The sequence below is a fragment of the Hemitrygon akajei genome, chromosome 26 (genome assembly GCF_048418815.1).
Source record: "Hemitrygon akajei chromosome 26, sHemAka1.3, whole genome shotgun sequence".
Classification (NCBI taxonomy): domain Eukaryota; kingdom Metazoa; phylum Chordata; class Chondrichthyes; order Myliobatiformes; family Dasyatidae; genus Hemitrygon; species Hemitrygon akajei.
Window position 1 is genome coordinate 41,645,823 of NC_133149.1, and position 24,595 is coordinate 41,670,417.

At 39.4% G+C, this 24,595-nt stretch overlaps 1 protein-coding gene across 1 annotated transcript in view; it reads left to right on the top strand.

Annotated features, from left to right (window-relative positions):
- The window catches only part of ttc12 (tetratricopeptide repeat domain 12), a 45,140-nt gene that overhangs the window by 13,481 nt on the left and 7,064 nt on the right, over positions 1–24,595 (top strand). The window contains exons 7-18 of the mRNA XM_073030031.1: positions 1,674–1,745; positions 3,006–3,066; positions 3,419–3,607; positions 9,764–9,833; positions 10,672–10,760; positions 11,896–12,064; positions 17,102–17,194; positions 18,611–18,674; positions 18,890–19,024; positions 20,832–20,936; positions 22,649–22,717; positions 22,850–22,951. Coding sequence (XP_072886132.1) covers positions 1,674–1,745; positions 3,006–3,066; positions 3,419–3,607; positions 9,764–9,833; positions 10,672–10,760; positions 11,896–12,064; positions 17,102–17,194; positions 18,611–18,674; positions 18,890–19,024; positions 20,832–20,936; positions 22,649–22,717; positions 22,850–22,951 — 1,218 coding nt within the window. The remainder of the gene's footprint in view (positions 1–1,673; positions 1,746–3,005; positions 3,067–3,418; positions 3,608–9,763; positions 9,834–10,671; positions 10,761–11,895; positions 12,065–17,101; positions 17,195–18,610; positions 18,675–18,889; positions 19,025–20,831; positions 20,937–22,648; positions 22,718–22,849; positions 22,952–24,595) is intronic.

Genomic DNA, 24,595 nt, shown 5'->3' on the forward strand with positions numbered 1-24,595 from the left:
TGTTTTCAAAGTCTGTTGTCATTGAGAAATGGGACTGTTATACTCGTGCCTGAACTCTCTATGAAAGTTAAAGATACGCTAATTCACAGCTTCTTTACAATAACTTTTTTTTTGCAAGCAGCCACATCAGCAGAGAAATAATTTGTCTACTTTGGTTTTAGTTAGGGACAGGTGGCACCTGGGACATGAGGAACTGCAGCTGCCTATATTGCTGCTGTCCTATGAACACTGATAGGCTTGACTGTAGTTTAGGCTATCTGTATTCATAGGAAAGCAACAATATGATTGAAATCATCTCTCATCCCTCAGTGTGAAGATCACTGTACATAAGAAAGCTACCCACTAATGAATGCCTTATTTTCAGCAATTACGCATGAATCTTCCATCTGGAGGAAGATCACACTGCTAGGTATTTTCCATGAGGAATGGATCCAGGAAGACAAAGGCCACTTTCTCTTCTTCGGATGTGAATACTCCAACATGGCAGCTGAATGTAAATGCAATGTTATAGAAACACCAGAATAGGATCGGGAAACAACTCTTGAAGTATATGCCTTTAGATTCTCAGTCTTCATAATTATATGCAACATCTTAACAGCCTAGCAAATATCAAGCTCAAAGAAACCTATACCCTGAGAACCATGAGGTGTATCCTAAAGAGCAGCAGGATCAAGCAGGTATAGAGACTGAAGTGTTATTGCAAAGATTTCAGCATCCTTAGCCTCAACAATTATTAGAATGGAGATGCATTGTTGCCATGAGCTATGATATACTCTCTGATAAAGAGGTACTTCTAGGGAACTTGAAATATCATATTTCCCAATGCAAACTAAGTGACTCACTCTACACTCCATTTGTTTATCATTTATTACATGAAGAATTGTAAAAGGCACCCAAAAATTAATTGAATGTTGTTTTGCAAGTTTAGATGCACTGATTGCTATATATGAATTCCTTTTCTCTTGCCTTGCGTGGCTAGTTAGCAACATTTTCTGACAGGTAGCACCTTACTTTAAGAACTCGTATCTTAGCATGTAATGTACTTTTCATGAGGATCTTTGCTCTGCACATAAAACATTGGTGTGAAGGTCATGGCATATTTTGTGAAGATATGAATTTTTTTTAGTATTGCTCTGATTTGCAGAGATTGTCATTCTTGGGGGAGCCTACTGTTCTCATATTGAACATGACAAGTCTTCTGTTCCTTCCTATTGCACGGGTTCTTCTTTGTATGTGTTTCATTGACCCTTTGAATATATGGTTTATGATTCTGTTTCAGTAATTGCGTCTAACTGCTGTTTCATTGCTTTTATTTAATCTGTTTTGCAAGGGAACCAGTTTGGGAATTAATGCTAAATTGAACAAAACAAAATGTGCAATGCAATTTCTAAGCAAGGCAAGGAAGAATTATTTTATCTTTTTTCTATATTACTGTGAACTTTAATATTTGCTACTATCCTGACAAGTGAATGGGACCTAATTTGATTGAACCACTGATGGTGCAGCGCATCCTTTATGCTGTACTATATATCAGTCTAATATTTGTACTTGGATCCTAAAATTTGCTGCAACCTACAATTTATTGGATAACTAGTAATCAGGCATGTTTATTTAGAGTACAGTTACATTAGTTTTGGTCATTTAATTTACTACTCTTTATTTTATGATTTCAGTGCAATGAAAATTGTGTAAAAGCTTATATTCATATGGCAAAAGCCAACATAGGTTTAAAGAAGTATGAGGAGGTAAGATTTTTTTTAGATATTTAATCTGAAGAGTCTGGTTTCAAAAGCTGATTACTTTAAACTGCTGAAATGTCATATATTACAGTTGGCTGAATAAGTTGTTGAACTAATTAAATGTAAATCATTGCAGATAATGCTAATAATTTGCTACTGCTCTTCCCATTTTCTTCACCTGGTCATGTAGAGTTTGGGTTTGGATAGATTAAAGCTAATTAGCCATTCATTCATATTCATTTCCACTTCTGGGTTCCCATGCAATCATCATACTTTGCAGAAGTTTAAATCCTGAATCAAAGAGGTAAAACACAAAAGATTCTGCTGATGCTGGATATCTTGAGCAATATATAAGATGCTGGAGGAACCCAGCAGGTCAGGTGTTATCTATAGAGGGGAATAAACAGTCAACATTTTGGGCTGAGACCTGATATGTCGACCTAGATGCTGCCTGACTTGCTGAGTTGCTCCAGCATTTTATGTCTGTTGCTCAAAGGGATGAAAGTTAGTTTTTAAACTGAGTTATAAATGAAATCAGGCTTGTAGGACAAATAAAGTTTTAATTAAAATTATAGATTATTAAAATCTTGTAAAGGTTCCAGACCTGATTGATGAATTTGGTGAATGTCTTTATCTTTTTACATCATAATGTGAGTAACCTTTAATGTCACAACTTAAAAAAAAAATGACAGGGAAGGATTTGTGATTGAAAAGCAACCGAATTCAAATGCAAGCACGAGGAAATCTGCAGATACTGGAAATTCAAGCAACACACTCAAATTGCTGGTGGAACGCAGCAGGCCAGCAGTATCTATAGGAAGAAGTACAGTCGACGTTTCAGGCCGAGACCCTTCGTCAGGACTAACTGCCTGGCCTGCTGCATTCCACCAGCATTTTGTGTGTGTTCAAACGCAAGCAGTGTTTATGTAACAACAGATAGACTTTGCAGTACTTAAGTGTAACTTCATCTTAATAGCAGAATAGTATATTGTCTACAACATGATATATTATTTCTGCTGTTATAAAGCAGAATATTATTTTGTTTGAGAAGCGCCTGTTTGTTTTGCTAATTTTCATACGTGTAAAGATGTATTCAGGGTCACGTGTGATTTTTGAGGTTTGGACAACTGCGTTATCCTTGCTATCTCAGTTGCTGATTCTCATTAAGCTCTTCCACTGGAGTGATCAATGAAGTCATCAGGATAATTAAGTCTGTTTTGCTGAAGTGGGAAAGCAGAAACTTTAAATGTTTATGTTCTCTACCAGGCTCGACGATGTTACCAGAAGATAATAACGATCGATCCAAGCCAAGCAAAGCTGGCTAAAGGTAGGAGAAATATTGGGTTTAAGAAGCACCAAACAATCCAGTGTAAAGAATTATACATGTGTGCTTAGTTGTGTTCTAATTAACCTGTTTTTATTTAAATTCTGCTTTTGAGTTTCCAGTTAGGGTTTTTCCATGAGTATGACTTCTAAAACCTGAAGTACTGAACACAGTTTTATTCCATTTAGTTAAAATAGAAATTGGGCCTGGCATTTTTTTAGTCTTTCTAAGCTGATGTTGCAATGTGGGAAATGACAGACACAACTATCATTGCAGTTATAATAAGATTCTAATAATGTTTATAATTTATTATACTTTTGTTTCTAATGCTGACAAATATGTAATTTATATTTAGAGTATATAAAATTACTGGATCTAGACCAAAAAAAGGAACAGCAAGAGAAAAGAGTCACGGAAGTACTTGAACTGGGGAATGTGACTACAAAAGCTGTCCGTGAAGCACTAAAGAAATTATCCAGTCCCGATAAGATCCCCTTTTTCTATCTTGGTGGTGTGAAGTTTCTGACTGAACTTATGAATGAGTGTAAGTAAATTTAAAAAAAAAGTGCTTTTAATCAGAGCTATCAAGAGGTATGAATTTTTGAGATGATACTTTATCACAGTTGTGCTAGTGTTAGATCAATGGTACGTCTGTGTGTCTAAGTTGAAATAGAAATTTGTTTAAGCAGGAATGCCTAATATACACAACAGACTTAACAGAACTGGACCCTCGTGTTAAAAGAAGTTTGGGGTCCAATCTCTCATTGTGCTAATAGGAATACTAGAATCAGCATCTGGTGAACGAGATGCCAAACTATTCAATTTATGAATAGTTGAAATGACCAGAACTTTATTGTATTACGTAGAGGCATACAGAAAATAGGAATAAGCTTTTTGGCCCTTTGACTTTACTCCATAATGATTCCATCTCATTAATGTATTCTCACATCTTCCACACTCCTAGATGCCATATATGTCTAAAAGTATTTCCCTCTTAAGCATATGCAGTGGCTTGGCTTCTAAACCCTTTTTCGATATTGGACTCAATAGATTCACTATTCTTATAGGCTGGACGTTAGGGTCCATCAGTATGTGGACTTTGCAACGAGAGGGGAGAACGCGTTGGACCTCGTTTACACAAACATCCCCGACGCGTACTGGGCAGAGCCCCGCCCCCACCTCGGTTACTCAGACCACATCTCTGTTATGCTAATCCCAGCATACAGACCGCTCATCAGGCGCTCCAGACCAGTTCAGAAGCAGGTGAAAACCTGGCCAGCAGGAGCCATCTCTGCTCTTCAAGACTGCTTTGAGCACACTGACTGGCACATGTTCAGGGAGGCTGCAACCGATGGCAACTCCACCAACTTCGAGGAGTACACGGCATCAATGACTGGCTACGTCAGTGACCAGCTACATCAGCAAGTGCATCAATGACGTCACTGTGTAAAAGACCATCACTACATGTGCTAACCAGAAGCCATGGATGACTGGAGGTGCGTGCACTGCTGACGACCCGTGACTCCGCCTTCAGATCAGGCAACGAGGCAGCCCTAACAACAGTGAGGGCCAAACTGTCCCGAGCCATCAGAAGGGCAAAGCGTGCATGCGCTCAGTGAATCCACAGCCATTTCCAGGACAGCGGCGACACGCAGTGCATGTGAAAGGGCATTCAGGACAACATCACCTGACTGTGTGGGTGATGCCTCCCTCCCAGATGTGCTGAACAACTTCTACACTCGTTTTGAGGCGGAAAATGAGGTGGCAGCGAGGAAGTCCACCCCTCCTGCAAATGACCAGGTGCTGTGTCTCACCGTGGCCGATGTGAGGAGAACCCTGTGCAGGGTCAACCCACAGAAGGCTGCTGGACCAGACAATATTCCTGGCAGAGTGCTTAGAGGATGTGCAGACCAGCTAACAGATGTTCTCACTGACATCTTCAACATCTCCCTGAGCAGTGCCGTTGTTCCAACGTGCTTCAAGGCCACCACCATCATCCCTGTGCCGAAGAAGTCTTCAGTGTCCTGCCTCAATGACTACTGTCCTGTTGCACTCACATCCATCATCATGAAGTGTTTCGAGAGGCTCATCATGAGGCACATCAAGACACTGCTGCCCCCCTCACTGGACCCCCTGCAGTTCGCGTACTGTCCCAACCATTCAACGGTTCAACATTGCCATCACCCTCCACCTGGACAAAAAAGACATGTACGTTCGACTGCTGTTCATAGACTTCAGTTCAGCATTCAATACAATCATCCCTCAGAAACTGATTGGAAAGCTGAGCCTACTGGGCCTGAACATCTCCCTCTGCAACTGGATCCTAGACTTCCTGACTGGGAGACCTCAGTCAGTCCGGATCAGGAGCAGCATCTCCAACACCATCACACTGAGCACAGGGGCCCCCCCAGGGCTGTGTGCTCAGTCCACTGCTGTTCACTCTGCTGACCCACGACTGTGCTGCAACACACAGCTCGAACCACATCATCAAGTTCGCCGATGACACGACTGTGGTGGGTCTCATCAGCAAGAACAACGAGTCAGCATACAGAGAGGAGGTGTAGCTGCTAACGGACTGGTGCAGAGCCAGCAACCTGTCTCTGAATGTGAACAAAACAAAAGAGATGGTTGTTGACTTCAGGAAAGCACGGAGCGACCAGTCTTCGCTGAACATCAACGGCTCCTTGGTAGAGATCATTAAGAGCACCAAATTTCTTGGTGTTCACCTGGCGGAGAATCTCACCTGGTCCCTCAATACCAGCTCCATAGCAAAGAAAGCCCAGCAGTGTCTCTACTTTCTGCGAAGGCTGAGGAAAATCCATCTCCCACCCTCCATCCTCATCACATTCTACAGGGGTTGTATTGAGAGCATCCTGAGCAGCTGCATCACTGCCTGGTTCGGAAATTGCACCATCTCGGATCGCAAGACCCTGCAGCAGATAGTGAGGTCAGCTGAGAAGATCATCATGATCTCTCTTCCCGCCATTACAGACGTTTACACTACACGCTGCATCCGCAAAGCAAACGGCATTGTGAAGTACCCCACACATCCCTCATACAAACTCTTCTTCCTGCCATCTGGGAAAAGGCATTCGGGCTCTCATGACCAGACTATGTAACAGTTTCTTCCCCCAAGCCATCAGACTCCTCAATACCCAGAGTCTGCACTGACACCAACTTACTGCCCTCCACTGTGCCTATTGTCTTGTTTATTATTTATTGTAAAGCCTGCACTGTTTTGTGCACTTTATACAGTCCTGGGTAGTTCTGTAGTGTAGTTTTTCTCTGTGTTGTTTTTATGTAGTTCAGTGTAGATTTTGTACTGTTTCATGTGGCACCATGGTCCTGAAAAACGTCTTGTTTTTACTGTGTACTGTACCAGCAGTTATGGTCGAAATGACAATAAAAAGTGACTTGATTTGACTTGACATTGGCCTGGAGAAGAATATTTGTATCTGTTTTTTTGTGTACATCTAGCATATCAGGTACAGTTTTAGGAATGTTGATATTTATGATCTTTCCTTATGAAGCCCTTTCCTACTAAATCAGGAAATTACACTGGGTAAGTACTTCTTCCCATAGTCCGTATTAATGCTAATGAATCGGAATCAAGTCTAATATCACCGACAAATGTTGTGAAACGTGTTGTTTTGCCATAGCAGTGCAGTGCAATTCATAAAATATTATAAATTACAATAAGAAATATGCTTAAAGTATAAAATTAAATAAGTACTACAAGAAGAGAGCAAAAATAGTGAGGTAGTGTTCATGGGTTGGTTTATTGTCCATTCAGAAATCTGATGGCCAAGGAAAGAAACTATTCCTAAAATGTTGTTGAGTGTGTATCTGCAGGCTCCTGTACCTCCCCTGTAATGGTAGTAATAAGAAGAGAGCATGTCCTGGGTGATGGGGGTCCTTAATGATAGTTGCTGCCTTTTTCAGGCATCGCCTTTTGAAGGTGTCCTCAATTTTGGGAAGGCTAGTGTCCATGATGAAGCTGGCTGAGTTTACAGCTTTCTGCAGCTTTTTCCGATCCTGTGCAGTAACCCTTCCATATCAGATAGTGATGCAATTAGAATGCTCTCCACAGAGGATTGGAGGGAGGCGAATGTTGTCCCCTTGTTCAAAAATGGCAGTAGGGATAATCTGGGTAATTATAGACCAGTGAGCCTTACACCTGTGGTGGGAAAGCTGTTGGAAAAGATTCTTAGAGATAAGATCTATGGGCATTTAGAGAATCATGATCTGATCAGGGACAGTCAGCATGGCTTTGTGAAGGGCACATCGTGTCTAACAAGCCTGATAGAGTTCTTTGAGGAGGTGACCAGGCATATAGATGAAGGTAGTGCAGTGGATGTGATCTACATGGATTTTAGTAAGGCATTTGACAAAGTTCCACATGGTAGGCTTATTCAGAAAGTCAGAAGGCATGGGATCCAGGGAAGTTTGGCCAGGTGGATTCAGAATTGGCTTGCCTGCAGAAGGCAGAAGGTTGTGGTGGAGGGAGTACATTCAGATTGGAGGGTTGTGACTAGTGGTGTCCCACAAGGATCAGTTCTGGGACCTCTACTTTTTGTGATTTTTATTAACGACCTGGATGTGAGGGTAGAAGGGTGGGTTGGCAAGTTTGCAGATGACACAAAGGTTGGTGGTGTTGTGGATAGTGTTGAGGATTGTCGAAGATTGCAGAGAGACATTGATAGGATTCAGAAGTGGGCTGAGAAGTGGCAGATGGAGTTCAACCCGGAGAAGAGTGAGGTGGTACACTTTGAAATGACATACTCCAAGGTAGAGTACAAAATAAATGGCAGGATCCTTGGTAGTGAGGAGTAGAGGGATCTGGGGGTACATGTCCACAGATCCCTGAAAGTTCTCTCACAGATAGATAGGGTAATTAAGAAAGCTTATGGTGTGTTAGCTTTCATAAGTCGAGGAATAGAGTTTAAGAGTCGCGAAGTAATGATGCAGCTGTATAATACTCTGGTTAGGCCACACTTGGAGTACTGTGTCCATTTCTGGTCGCCTCACTATAGGAAAGATGTGGAAGCATTGGAAATGGTACAGAGGAGATTTACCAGGATGCTGCCTGGTTTAGAGAGTATGGATTATGATCAGAGATTAAGGGAGCTAGGGCTTTACTCTTTGGAGAGAAGGAGGATGAGAGGAGACATGATCGAGGTGTACAAGATATTAAGAGGAATAGACAGAGTGGACAGCCAGCGCCGCTTCCCCAGGGCACCACTGCTCAGTACAAGAGGACAAGGTAAGGGGTGGGAAGTTCAAGGGAGATATTAGAGGAAGGTTTTTTACTCAGAGAGTAGTTGGTGCGTGGAATGCACTGCCTGAGTCAGTGGTGGAGGCAGATACGCTAGTGAAATTTAAGAGACAACTAGACGGGTATATGGAGGAATTTAAGGTGGGGGGTTATACGGGAGGCAAGGTTTGAGGGTCAGCACAACATTGTGGGCTGAAGGGCCTGGACTGTGCTGTACTATTCTGTGTTGTTCTATGTTTTATATCTGTAAAATTCACAAGAAATGCAAAATTCACAGGAAATTGCATATCTGATGACATCAACAGCGTGCATGGCACCCCCTTAACACTGAGAAAATAGATCAAAAGGTCATGACAAATGACCTTCAATATCAACACTTAGTTCAGCAAGCCATATCACATTTGAGAGTAATCAGACTTGAATGATTTAAACTGTCTGCAAGGACATGTTCTTGTGTGATAAAAACCATCCACTACAATTTGTATATATCTGGAAACTTCTTGGTGTCAGTCTTTTATGTATATTGAAGCTTCTTTGAACTGATAACAACAGTTCATCGTTGTCTCGGTCTTGACCCAGGTGCTACCGCTGACCAAGGGAATTTGGCATCACCTGCAGCTATAGGGTCATTAATGTTGGGACTCTGAGGAGTTCTACTCAAGTGAGATTATTAATTGATGTAAAAATCAAAAAATGCTGGGGAAAAAACTCAGCAAGACAGGCAGCATCTGCTGAAAATGAGATACTTAATTTTCTAAGTATGAGACCTTTCATTAGAACAGAGAAAGAGAGATTTTAGTTTAAGTTGCAGAGAAGATTCTCTGCTCCGGTGAAATTATATGGCTGTTAAAAGGCAGCTCATGTAATGTGTTACTAATGTTGTGAAGTTTGTGTAATGTTACTTACGAACAGAGAGTATGTCTCTGTCTCTTGCACGTGCTCAGATGGTGACAATTCACACAAAGGCCTCTGAAATTTCACTCTTCTTTATCCATGGCTTTCTCTTTGCACGGATGCTGCCTGACCTGTGAAGTTTTTACAGCATTTTATGTTTTTATTTCAGATTTCTAGCATTTGCAGTTTTATTTTAAATTTTATTTATTAAATAACGGTTTAATTTAGTGGATTAACAACACCCTCACTACTGAATCTGAAGATTGAGGTTTTAAGTCACCTGAGACTTTATATCTTCCTGAAAACTATTCAGAATTTTTGTTTTTTGTCAGCCTAATTGAAGTAGTTTGCTGGTCTCGTTGTTTCTGGTGGTGATAAATTTGAAACATTAATTCAACTTTCATTTATGAGCATTGTTATTTTTATATGGTATTTCTTTATTGATTTGTTATGTTATCATCTGTAGTAAAAGCTGATGAGCTGAATATATTTACAAACTTCAACATAATTGACGTTTGCTTATTGTTGCAGGTACTGAGCAGACATTATTTAGAATAAATGATGGATTCAGTGTTATCAATAACAATGAGATTATAAGAAGGTAAGGTTGTTTGATTCAGATGATTCTGATTTTGAGACCAGCTGAAGGTTTGGAAAACAAGGATAACATGTATTGATGTATTGAAATGTATCTTGTATCCTTTAACCTTTGTGGCAGATACTTGAGTAGACATAATAATACCTGGACAGCTGCTGTTTCATCCAGGAGTAAATAAATGACAGCTCAAATATACCTGGGTAGTAGTCTGTATTTTGAGTTGCACTGGCAAGGTAAGTATTTATTTGACACAGGGTCACATTCTGGAAGACATAATAGGCTATCTTGAGAGGTATCCATATGCTTCACAGCAGCCACAGTATAATTGCTACAGGAACTTTCCATCTCCAGCAGTCATTGCATCAGAGATATGGACAGATTAGATTCGGTTTCCACTAATGGATAGACTAACTATAAACTACCTGACATGGACAAAAAATATTTCATTACCTATATGTACTTTACAAGTAAATGCTTATTGACTATCTACAAAAGTTTATTTATAATGTGGAACTGTTGATATAGATTTTGTAAATACAAGAGGTTCTGCAGATGCAGGAAATCATGAGCGATGCACACAAAATGATAGAGAAGTCAGCAGATTGGGCAGCACCTCTGGAGTGGAATAAACAGTCACTATTTTGAGTTGAGACCTTTCATCAGGACTGTTAATATACATTTCAAGCATCTATTTCTTTAATTAAAAGAGTACATTGTTGGATCCTTCATGGAACTATTCTTTTCTGTTTGGATAACCACACTTTTCACAAGGGTGTTTATAATAATTTGTATAATTTTGTAAGAACCAACAATATTTTATTGACGGGCATATCTTTAACAGGAGTCTTGTCAGTTCAGTGAAGGAACCGTGTGAGGTGGAACTTTGTGTCTCTGTCCTTGCGCTATGGAAGGCCGCCTGCCAGGAAAACGGTAGATAGATATATTCCACTTTTTGGTCATTCTTTTAGTACTGTTCATTTTAGTTCTTTAATTTGTCTAGTGTGCATGGCAGAGAAGAGAAAATGAAGAAAAACTTTTTCAGTTGCAACTATTGGGTAATGTTCTGTGGATGGGCAACCAATTAGTACGAATAAAGTAGGGCTAGAGAATTAAATTAAAAAGTAGGAATAAATTTAAACCTAATGAAACAAATAAATAGGTTTGTGGACAATGCTTTAAATTAATTAGTATGGAGAGGGGGATAGTACTCTAGTGACAAAATATCAAAAATAAATGAGGATGGTGGGGGAGGGAGGAATAAGACTGAAAGTAGTAGAAAATATAAGCAGAAGTATGGTGCAGAAATTGAATCCGCAGTAAGAATTGCAAATAATAATTCAAAGCTTAAGACTTTGAATACATATTAGCATTTGTAATAAGTAGGTGATTTGAGAAGTTGACGGCACAAGTAGTAATAACGAGTATAGTCTAATAGTTCTTCTGGTGACATGGTTGCAGAATGCCCAGGACCACATGCTCAGTGTTGTAGGTTGTACAATGTTCCAAAAGGATTAGCAGGTGGGACAATGTTGTTTATCAAGGAGGATTCAGAACATTGAGTCTATGATGTCCAATATTAACCTGAACTGTTAACTCTGTTTTTCTGTCCACAGGTCCTGCCTTACCTGCTGAATATCTTTAGCGTTTTCCATTTTATTTCATATTTTGATTTTTTGCAGGGTTTGTTTTGCTTTTCAGTTCCTTCCCATGGAAGCTGTTTAATATTTGGAATGATGTGCTTGATGATGATATAGAAGTTAATGTATTTAGCAAGTAATTGGATACATGACCAGCTGAGTTACGATATGAAATAAATGTTAATAACATTTCAACTCCTTCGTTGGTTTCATATTATGTAATAAACAGCATATTTAAATTGCAGGCCTCTCTGAGGACAAGGTATGATTAGAAATTGATTATTCCAGTAAACAGTGTATGAAAATAAAACCTAGTGCCAATCCTTTATGCAAAAAGGGATCTTGAGTAATTCATCTCAGAAATTTCTATTTGGATCAATAAAATGTCTAATTAATTTGTTTATTTCTTTAAACTTTTCTGTTTATAGAGGAAAATCAGCGAACTCTTATCACTTCTTCTGATACAAGTGAACTATTACTGAATCTGTTGTCAAGCAAGCAGAGTGAGATCTATAAGGGGTGTCTAGCTCTACTGTCTGTTTTCCTTTTGACTGAATATGGGAGTGATCTTGTGCTACGTAATCTCAATTTAACCAGGTAATCTCTCTATCACACATATAATAATGTAAATAGGAGTCTTACTTTGTGCTAACATTTGAAATAGAGTTCAAAATATCTATATGCAAGCCCAGTTCAGATAAAACTTAGTGAGAAAACATTGCACTGGAATTAATCAGAAGAATATAATTTACATAAACATCTATTGTATGGCAAAGCAGATAGATTGGTGTTTTCATTTGTCCTCGAATCTTCAGAGCATCACAATTAAAGTATTGTGTTGATAAAGTTAGCTGAGCTGCTTTCATTCTGATTGAAGTCAAGTCAAGTCTATTGTCATTTTGACCATAAACTGCTGATACAGTACACAGTAAAAATGAAACAACGTTCCTCCAGGACCCTGGTGCTACATGAAACAACACAAAACTACACTAGACTATGTGAGACAGCACAAGGCTACACTAGACTACGTAAAACAACATAAAAACTGCACTAGATTACAGACCTGCACAAGACTACATAAAGTGCACAAAACAGTGCAGGGCAGTACAATAATTAATAAACAAGACAATAGGCACAGTAGAGGACAAATTTCAATATAATAATAAATGATGTAGATGTCAGTCTAGACTCTGGGTATTGAGGAGTCTGATGGCTTGGGGGAAGAAACTGTTGCACAGTCTGGTCGTGAGAGCCCGAATGCTTTGGTGCCTTTTTCCAGATGACAGGAGGGAGAAGAGTTTGTATGAGGGGTGCGTGGGGTCTTTCATAATGCTGTTTGCTTTGCGGATGCAGCGTGTAGTGTAAATGTCTGTAATGGCGGGAAGAGAGACCCCGATGATCTTCTCAGCTGACCTCACTGTCCGCTGCAGGGTCTTGCGATCCGAGATGGTGCAATTCCCGAACCAGGCAGTGATGCAGCTGCTCAGGATGTTCTCGATACATCCTCTGTAGAATGTGGTGAGGATGGTGGGTGGGAGATAGACTTTTCTCAGCCTTCACAGAAAGTAGAGACGCTGCTGGGCTTTCTTGGCTATGGAGCTGGTGTTAAGGGACCGGATGAGATTCTCCACCAGGTGAACACCAAGGAACTTGGTGCTCTTAACGATCTCAAAGGAGGAGCCGTCAGTGTTCAGCGGAGAGTGGTCGCACCGTGCTCTCCTGAAGTCAACAACCATCTCTTTTTGTTCACATTCAGAGACAGGTTGTTGGCTGCACCAGTCCGTTAGCCACTGCACCTCCTCTCTGTATGCTGACTCGTCGTTCTTGCTGATGAGACCCACCGTGGTCATGTCATCGGCAAACTTGATGATGTAATTCGAGCTGTGTATTGCTGCACAGTCGTGGGTCAGCAGAGTGAACAGCAGTGGACTGAGCACACAGCCCTGGCAGGCCCCCGTGCTCAGTGTGATGGTGTTGGAGCTGCTGCTCCCGATCCGGACTGACTGAGGTCTCCCAGTCAGGAAGTCTAGGATCCAGTTGCAGAGGGAGGTGTTCAGGCCCAGTAGGCTCAGCTTTCCAATCAGTTTCTGAGGGATGATTGTATTGAATGCTGAACTGAAGTCTATGAACAGCAGTCGAATGTATGTGTCATTGAAGATTTTTATGGAACTTATTGATATAATTCTTTTTACTACTACTGAAAAGAATTATTAATTTAGCATGCCTTGCAGCAGATATCAAAAATGTTGAATGTGGGGATGTGGCCATAGCACATTAATTTGCCAGATGCTCTTATGAGATAATTTTGTTGACTTAGAGGGCGTAGAAAGCACAGGAGATAATTTGCCTCATCAGCTTCTTATTTGCTTTATAATAACAGATTCTCTGTCAGTTGTCTTTCCTGTCAAGGCTTTTAGATGCTGCAATTATATTTTACCTGGTATCCAGTACTGCACTGCGATCTGACCAGTGTTTTAAAAAGATTCATTAGGATTTCTCTGGGACTTTACTCCCGTTGTCAAGCTCATGGATCTTTATGATTTTCTTAACTATGTACAGTCACTTCTATAAGCAATAAATAACATTTTAAAATTGCCTGTAGATCCTGAGATCTCCATCTTGTACATTTTATTTAGAATCAGGTCCTCTTGTTGATACTTTACTCATTTCCCTTGCAAAGTGGAAATCTTAACATTTCTTTAAATCTGCCATCTAATTATCTATCCTACCTTCACCACCTCATATCGATGTCAACTGCTGCCTTCCTCATGGTTCATCTTTAGTGTCATTGGTAACTTTGGAAATCATGCCCAGTCTATTAAGAAAAGCAATAGTTATGCATCAATTCCTGTAAGATCTCCACTGTGTCGTGCCTTTCAGGCCAAGAATATTCTCCGTTCATGAGTATTCTTCGTTCCTATTACTTAACCAATTTTATATCCTTGTCACTATAGTCTCTTATTCTATGGCCTTTAATCCTGATGACATACCTATCATTTGACACTTTATCAGAACTATTTTGGAAGTTTTATAGACACAACACCGATTGCATTTTCATCATTAATTTACTCTATTATCAGTTAGATGTAATTTGCCTTTATCATTTCTATGCATGCTTTCTAATCTACAGTTAATTCTTAAGTAACTGCTAATTCTGCCTTTGACTATTAACTTAGAATTTTTCCTACCACCAAGGTTAGACTGATTGGCCTAAAGTACAGGTGGCCCCCGTTTTTCGAACGTTCGCTTTACGACAGTACCTGTTTTTGCTAACCAAAGAGGATTTTCGCTTTTATGAAAAAAAGATGCCCGCTTTATACGTGTGTTTACCCCAAGAAAAACTACAATGACCGTGAAGCCTTATGCGGGCAGTTGTTTGCGCATGCGTGTACGTGCCGATTTTTTTCTCCAAATTGATTTTGGCTTACTGTCTTCCCGAGTTTGATAAGTGAAACTACACCGTACATACAATATTTCTACTTTAATAGGGTGTATATTCATCATATCATTCCTGCTTTTACTATATGTTTGTGTTATTTTAGGTTTTATGTGTTATTTGGTATGAGTTGGTAGGTTATTTTTTGGGTCTCAAAAATCTTTCCCATATAAATTAATGGTAATTGCTTCTTTGCTTTACAACATTTCGGCTAACAAACGGTTTCAAAGGAGCGCTGTACCTTCGAAAAGCGGGGGAAACCTGTACTGGATTTATTTCCACAGCCTGTTTTGAACAAGGTTATAATTTCATTTTTCCAGTTCTCTGCTACCATCTCTGAATATGTTTGATATTAAGAAGATGGTGGCCATTCCTTTTGCTCTTTCCTCCTTCAATTATCTCCGAAATCCATGATGAATCCCACCTGGACCAGGTGATTTAATAACGTTATCCGCAAGTGGCCTTATTAGTCCCTCTACTATTTTTTATCTGGCGCTAAACTCAAGTTACATTTATTGAGACTCCAACAACAATATGTCCTTAGTGAAGGCTGATGTAAAGTCCTTATTTTGTACATCTGTCTTCATAAGCACTTTTCCTCTTTGATCTCTATTTGGCACCATCTCTCATCTTATCATTCTCTTTCTGATCACACACCTAAATAATATTTTTGGGTTTCATTTGGTATTTCCTATCAATCTTTGTACATGCACTCTCTTTGCTTCCCTCATTTTTTAAAATACTTTCAGTATTTTGTAATCGACCAGTTTTTCATGTGTATTAACAACCTGGCATCTGCCTTATGCCTTTGTGTTTCTGCTCCATTTTATTCTCCATCTTTTTAATCAGCCAGGGAATTGTATGCCTTTATTCTCCTAGCCTTCTCCCTCAAGGGAATATACTTCAATCTATAGCTGAAACAGTATATCCTAGGTGCTTCCCTTTATTCAACTTAAATTTTTTCTGCAAGGCTTTGCTTCTGAGATACACATTCTCATTGAAATTTAGCTCTTCTCCAAATGACTTTTTTTAATCTTAGAGAGGTTCACATATCTTTCCATTGCTGTTTTAAACTTCATGATATGATCTCTATTTTCTGAATGTTAATCCATTAATATTTGTTTCACTTAGTATGTTTCAAAGAACCAAGTCCAGCCATCCCCATTTAATGGGAAATGTACTGGTCACAACATCTTGAACACATTTTCCCTTTTGGTATTTGCTTTTTTGATCCCCCATTACCATTGCTCTTTAATTTCTGCACATTTCTGCAACTTCCCTATAAATTTTCTCCACAATATACCACTCACTAGTTGATAACCTATAGTATAATCCTAATCAGATAATTGGACATTTATCATTTCTTAACTCTAAAGAAATTAATTCTGTCTTCAATTTTGTTTTTCAGGAAATCACTTTTCAGCACTACAGTATTCTCCTTAATTAATTCAGCCAGTCCACTTTTCTTTCCTTTCCCATGTTTCCTGAATGCATTGAATGCAATGATGTTTAGAGCCTGTTTAACCCCTTTTCTTTAAAGTTAGTTTTCTCATATTGCTAAAGCATCATACTTCCATGTGATTCATTGCACCTGCATTTCACTAACCTTAATACAATTCCTTGCTTACATACATGTATTGGAGGTGTGGGACTAGTTGAGAGTTTTGTATGTATTCTAGTGACACATGGATTGCAAATAAGTGTGGTTAGGTAATTAAAGTAGGATGTACTGTACTGTTTTGTATTTTCAGAACCAAGCTAGGACCTGCTCAGGGAGAAGGCCTTTAACTCATGCTGCTACAGAGAAAGCAATGCTATCAAAATCTTGCTACTCCAAGACTACCAACAACAGGGGTGCAGTAACTAAGTAAAAAAAAAATCACAAGAATAGAATAATTATGTTGATATCTAGTCTAGAAATGAGTTGGTGGTGCAAGTACAATTTGTGATCAGATACATCCAATCAAATTTCTGGAGTGTCATGATATGACAAAGAAATTACAGTAATCAGATTCCACTTAGAACAAATGTCGACTTCCCTACACTGCACATCTGAATTTTTTGGCCACAGTGTCATTAATTATGCTTGTATCAGTTACAAGTGAGGTGACAGCAACTTAAAAATTATTCCCTGTTTTTGAAGCACATAAGGTTTCTGAGTTGTTTCTTGAAAATTAACATAGCTTTTCTTTGTACAGATTTGTGAAGATTCTGATAGGATTCGCTAATTACTCTGATGAAGCCAGTGATAGTGCCATGAAAATGCTCACCAACCTAATTCCAGAGAAAAAGTAATCTATTTTATCACTTAAAGCTTTATGTGATGTATTCCAAGCTTTGTATTTGCACTATTCAGTATTACCATGCTGTTGTTGTAAATCAGATCAAAAGAGGATACCATTCGTCTTCCATCAGCTATCAACAGAATGTTCATCCCTTGTCTCAAGTTAACATGAGGCTTATCTTCAAGCATATGGCCAGACTCGATATGAGTAATGCAGTGAAAAATCCACTACTAACATTAAATGATACAGAATGAAAATTAGCTCTTCATTGGATCAGATCAAGTAATTACTCCATACAAGCATCCTCCCACCAGACTTAATTTAATATTACCAGCATATCCCTTTTTCTTCTTCCTTCACTTAGATATCTAATCTTCCATACTTGCTACAACCACTTCAAGCAGTAAAAAAAGAAGTGTCTTCTAAATTCTTTAGTAGATTTATTATTATTTTCTTTAGTCCCTGGTTTGTACTCCATACTTGCAGAAATAGCTTTGCAGCAATCACCTTATTAAATCCTTTCAAAATCTTTTTTATCAAGTCCCTTCTCATTTTGTTGAGAGAAAAGGCCAAATCTTGTCAATTAATTTGTAATCATTATAATTTTTCAGACCTGTATTATACTGCAATTTATTTTAGGCTTTCTTATGTCTATTCTATTTATTAATATGGAGGTCTGAACTGTGCAGATATTCCATATCATGGACTTCAATGGCAATGCTGGCTGACAATCTTTCAATTATTAACACACACAAAATGCTGGAAGAACTCAGCAGCTCTGGCAGTATTTATGGAGAGGAATGAGCAGTTGGCATTTTGAGCCAAGACCCTTCAACAGGACTAGAAAGGAATGGGACAGAAGCTAGAATTTAAAAAAGAAAGGGGGCTGGGAGAGGAACATGAGCTAGCAGGTGATAGGTGAGGGGGAAGGGAATGATGTGAAATGCTAGGAAGTGATAGGTAGAAGAAATAAAGGGTGGAAGAAGGAATCTGATAGGAAAGGATACTAGACCATGGAATAAATGGAAGGAGGTGGGAAACTAGAGGAAGGTGTTAGGTAGATCATGAGGAAATTTCAATTCCATTTCCACTTTCCACGTCGATATTTCTGTCCATGACCTCTATGCCACAATAAGGCCAAATGGAGGTTGGAGGATAACACTTCATTCCTTCTTGATAGTCTCAAACCTGATGGCATGGACATTGATTTTTCCAACTTTGAGTAGTCACTCCCCTCTGTTTTCCCCCTTCCTCCTTTATTTTTCTCAAATGCTGTTAAATTGGGATCATTAAAAATAAATCTGATGTACTGTCCAGATTTGAAAAACATATATAGGCATAGATATTCAAATTTGTTCACTAAAATTGTGCACATTTTTAGGATTTTTATGATTTTAACATCTTTATTTTCTTCCCCATTAGGTTTATTAAACATATTCAGAAAGATTTTGCAACTCATGTAATACCATCATTTGAAATTCTCCTGGTAAGGAACTGATTCGTACCTAAGTGTTCTCTGAATCTGTGGAAGTGGGTGGTTTGAAAGGATTGTATGACCTATGCGTGCTGCTTTATCTTATCTTCTTACATTGTATGTTATTATTAAAGCTTGGCATAACAACATTTTCTATTTTTATATTTCAAATATTTAGTTTGACATTTCTAATGCATATTTTAACTTTGCTGCTTGAAATATTGCAGAAAAACTTGAAGTTGACAAATAAGCAGATCCTTCCACAGTGCATTTCAATCATAGGAAACATAGCGTCTGATAAGATCATATCAGGGGGAGTAGCAGGAAGAGAAGAGTTTTGGGAGTCTTGTCTAATTTGCATTGTAAGTTGCCTAAGAATATACTTCCTTTCTTTTGCACTCACCATTGTACTTATTACCATCATGTATACCATTTACTTTGTGAGTTTCATTGCACACTGTGTATATGACAATAAATTAATTTAACCCAATATAATTTACTTGCAATATACAATTTCCAGTGTTTAGTAAGTACCTCTTTTCAGGAACAACTTTTCTCATCATCAGACATAAACAGTGAGCTGTTTTCAGTGACTTTGTATTTTTATTTATTTTACATGTGGAAATCAGTCAGTGGAATATTTCATATGATCTTTATTTGCACCTGTTTGTAAGGATTTGCTCATACACTTATCCCTCCTTATTCACGAGGGATAATGGGGTAGTGTTCTCATGGATGATTTTTAAAAAAGCACAAGCTCCCTCTCATTAGGTACACTTAGGAAGTGTGTTTTGAGAACATGGTGGTTGTCCGTCATGTCCGATGATGACAGGAGAGTTTTTAAAGTGGAAAAGCCATTGCACTGGGTAGTTCCACTCTCTTGACCTCAGAAGTCCAGATCCAGAGTCTCAACTGAGATCTTCCTTGGTTGCAGTGGATGACCATGACATCTGTGCCTCATAACGGCCTTCGCTTCTAATGAAGTGTTGCAGAACAGCCTTCCTTGCTGTTGGATCTCACTGTAGATCTCATCCGCTCAGTCTGCTGGGGCTGACTTTGCATGCTAGGACAGGCATGTCCCTATCTCTCTGGGATATGAGGCTCTCCAGCTACCCTCACCTGGTTTAGCCCGCCTGTCGGAGTGGTGTGCTAGGGTCTGGTTACTGTTACATGCAACAGCTACTTGGAACCACAGATGAGAACCGAGTGTCCAGTGGGGACTAAAAGTGAGTGAGCTGCCCCAGAATGGACACAACATGTCCTTTCATCAGAGGTGCTACCCCTCTGTGGACACCCCATGCAACCCATTAAGTGCTGATAAACATTTTAAAACTTTTATGCATTGGAAAGAAAATACTTGTTGATTCATTTTCAGCATTATTATTGGTGTATTAACACTTTACGATGCTGAACTTGGAATGTGAAGGACCACACAATGTTTACTGAGGCAGATTGCACAAGGCAATGGAAAGTGGATACTCACCATGTCTGCACACCTCCATCAAATTGTGTGATATATCTGAATCTAGGAATGCACCTATATGTATACCATTCTTTTAGGCGGTTCTGCCCCCCCAGTGGAGCTCAGTGCCTTTGGAAAATATCTTGGATGGGGTCTGGGGATGACCCAGATAGTTAATCAATGTATAACAGGGTCTGAATGTAGAAACAGTATTAAATGGATCACAGGCAGCTGATTAGTTTATAGGAATTATGTAGTGAGCGTCAGCCTTGCAGTCTTTTAATATGGTGCTAGTGAAAATATAGCAGAGCCTAAAGTGCCACAGTGGATCTATGGCTGATGTAAGTGATTGTTCGGATGCACTGTAGTTGTTCGGGTGGGCTAGCCACCTGAAATCAGAAACAACATTGAAGGTTTAGGAGAATTTTATGAAATGTGTTGCAAGGAAGTTCAGAAATCTTAGGTATTATTGCATAAAGTTGGTGATTGGTCCAGTTAAAGGAATGGTTTTGAGATCCAGGGATCCTTATTCCATCATGATAATTTCTTCAAGTTATATGGTTGTACAAGGACACATGGGATTTCATATTGCTCTGACATTATACTGCATTGACTTCTAAACCTATATTTTATGTATTGATTTCAGTTGCATCTCGAGAATTTAATGATCACCCATATTTAGTAAGAATGTCTTTCAATTCATGTAGGATGAGGCTATAATACTAATTACCGTGGCCGAGTACAGAGAAATCATATATACTCTTCTGGGCCTGATGGTAAACTTATCCATTGAACAATGCACCACCATTCAGGTAGGAAATTAATGGCATTAATTGCAAGAGTTCTTCTTTGAAGTCTTTAATTTTTCCCTTTGATTTAGAAGGTCTTTCAGCCCATCGAGTCCACATTGTTTGTTGGAGCAATCCCATGAGTCCCATTATCTTATTTATTATAACCTATTATCTCACATTAACAACGCTTGAACCTCTTGCCACACATCAATACAAGGGGCAATTCACAGTAGTCAGTTAACTTGGGAAGAGCCCAGAGTCCCCAAAGGTAATTGGTGTTCACAGGAAGAAAGTGCATATTCGACCTAGAGAGCACCTGAGGTCAGAACTGACTCTGGGTTGATGGAACTGTGAGATAGCAGCTCTTCTGGCTGTGCCAACATGCAGCACCACTGTGTTCTGCCGCACCAGATTTTCTCTGAAGGCAGTAGTAGTATGTTCCTACTCTATGCCTCTGCACTTATAGTCTTGGCAAACCCTTCGGCCCAAAAGAGTCAAGAGTGGCCATATCTATCAACATCTAATAGTCACTTGTGTAATTTCTTGCAAGAATTATTATACAGCGGTGCATAATGAGAATAAACTGAGAATCGCACATTCACCGTTTATTAGAAATTGAATGAATGGTTACTTTGATGATTATTGGAGTCTTTAAATTCTACTTACAGCAAAACTAGCAGCTATGTACTGCTTATAGCACAGTGATTATTTAGTAAACAAGCCTTAATTTGAACATAATTACCAGAATGAAAAATCTGTAGACATAAAAGAAAATCTGCAAAATTTACTATGGAAAACCTTTAATTCATTACCATATATTGACGAAAGCACTAATTGCGAAGCTACAGTCTGACTAAATTAATACATTAAGAAGCAATGTTGGAAATATGAAAACATTTCCACATTTCATCTAAGTATCACATTGCTTCTTAATATTCTGTGACTATAAAAAGTATTCACCCCACCTTGGAAGTTATGTTTTATTGTTTTAAAACATTGAATCACAGTGGATTTAATTTGGCTTTTTTGACACTGATCAACAGGAAAAGACTCTTTTGTGTCAGAGTGCAAACAGATCTCTACAAAGTGATCTAAATTAATTACAAATATAAAACACAAAATAACTGATTGCATAAGTGTTCACCCCCTTTAATATGACACACCAAATCATCACTAGTGCAGGCAATTGATTTGAGAAGTCACATAATTAGTTAAATGGAGTTCACCGTGGACTTTGAACCAGGTGACTGTGATATGTAAGCCAGGACAGTTCCCCCCCACCCCCGTGGCAGGCTTCCCCTCTCCATGCAGTTGATGAATCCAAAGGAACAGCATCGATAAACTTTTGGTACCAGCGGCATCACAAGAGTTACCAGTCAGTGTTGAACTCAACGTAGGACTGCCTTAGGGACTCCAGCTCCGGAGTTTTTCCTTGGGATTTACTCCCGAAGCCTTCCCCTTGAGTGGGTATAGCCACATGGCAGCAGAGGTACTGTATTAATAAGATCTAACAGCATCCATGGAGAGAGAAACAGAGTTAACATTTTGAGTTGATAAATTCCTTCAATTTAATATTTTAAATTATGGAAAGTAGGAAGTAGTTGTTTATATTTGTGATGTTATTCTATGATCACAGCTCAACTGGTTGGAGGGAAATCTGAAAATTGGGGCAAAGCTGTTTAGTTTATCATGTCTTGTTTTTCCAACTTTGTTTTCTGTCTGTGTATCATAAGGTAAAAGCTCCAGCTATTACAGAAAGATGTATCTCCCTACTTGCCAGCACGGATGGAGGGATTCTAACAGTAAGTGCATCACCAAGTAACTGCTTAAACAAATTTATGTCTGTCAGGTCCGGGTGACTCAAGATTTGGTCTAATGTATAATTTGTTTCGTGCTATGATGCTTTGCAATTCAATCACTTTTGTATTTTTCAGAGAGCATCAGGGCTTCTGAGTCATGTGCTCCCTCAGTCTGATGAACTCGTAGAAACAGCAGTGAAAGCAGGAGTGGTGAAGAAAATGCTGAAATTTATAAAAGTAAGAAGCATGGATATTAGTGTACTGCATAACTCTTTAATAATACTGTATAAAGATGTTGGGGTAGGAATATAAATGAGGCCACTTGTACTAATTGTGCAACATAGTACCTACTGCAGATTTTAATTGAGCAGAATGAGGAGTTGCTATTATAATGCACATTTACCACATGTAATTGAGCACCAGTTCCTGCTTCATTAACTCCTGGTCTGTATCAGTGCCTTAATTCTTCTTCAGCTGAGCATGTGCTTTTCTTGGTAATGGGAGACAAATTAAAATAAAGTAACCACCACATAGGAGAACTCATGGGAACTCAGCAGGTCAGGCAGCACCTTTGGAAGGAAATGGATGGTGGAAGTTTCAAGTTGAGTCCCTTGAACAAGGCTAGAAAGAGAAAGGGGGAAATAGCCAGTATGAAAAGGTGTGGGGCAAGGGGTGGAGCAAGAGCTGGTGAGTGATAGGTGGATCTAGGTGTAGGGTGTGATAGGCAGGTGAGGGAGGGAGGAGAGTGGAGATGATATAAGAAGCTGCGAAGTGGTAAGTGGAAGTGACAAAGGGTGGAAAAATTGGAATCCGATTGGAAAGGACGATGAGCTATGGAATAAAGGGAAGCAGATGAGGAGGGGTAATGTGTGGGTGATGGACAAATTGAAAAGGTGGGGAAAGAAAGTGATGGGGTAAAAGGCGCTGGAGATATTAATGAAAAAGGAGCAGAGGGGAGTGATTACTTGAAGTCAAATAAATTCATGTTTTTTGCCAGTAGGATGGAGATTACCAAGATGGAATATGAGGTATTATTCCTCTAATTTGCATCTTGCCTCAGCTTGGCAGTAGAAGAGGCCGTGTCAGTGTGGGAATGGGAAATAGAATAAAAATGGCTGACCAATTTTATTCTATTTACTGTACCAGCTAGGATCTCCTTGGGATTACTGCCTGTGCCAACCAACACTGAGTATAGGAATAGAGTGAGCTGGAGGATAAATGCGTGGCTGGGGGTATTGGAGCAGGGTGCAGGGATTCAGAATTCTGAATCATTGGGACCTCTTTTGGGGCAAGCGTGACCTGTACAAAAAGGACAGATTGCACTTGAACCCAAGGGTGACCAATATCCCGGCAGGGAGGTTTGCTAAGGCTATTGGGGAGACTTTAAACTAGAATTGCTGGGGGGTGGGAACCAAACTGAAGAGATGGAGGAAGGGGCTGTTGGCTCACAAATAGAGAAAGTTTGGAGACAGTGCGAGAGGGAGGATAGACAAGTGATAGAGAAGGGATGCGCTCAGACCGATGGTCTGATGGAATGTTGAGGGTAAGGCAGTGGATGTAGTCTATATGGACTTCAGCAAGGCCTTTGACAAAGTTCCACATGGAAGGTTAGTTAAGAAGGTTCAGTCGTTAGGTATTAATGCTGGAGTAATAAAATGGATTCAACAGTGGCTAGATGGGAGATGCCAGAGAGTAGAGGTGGATAATTGTTTATCGGGATGGAGGCTGGTGACTAGCGGGGTGCCTCAGGGATCTGTTTTGGGCCCAATGTTGTTTGTAATATACATAAATGATCTGGATGATGGGGTGGTAAATTGGATTAGTAAGTATGCTGATGATACTAAGGTAGGAGGTGTTGTAAATAATGAGGTGGGTTTTCAA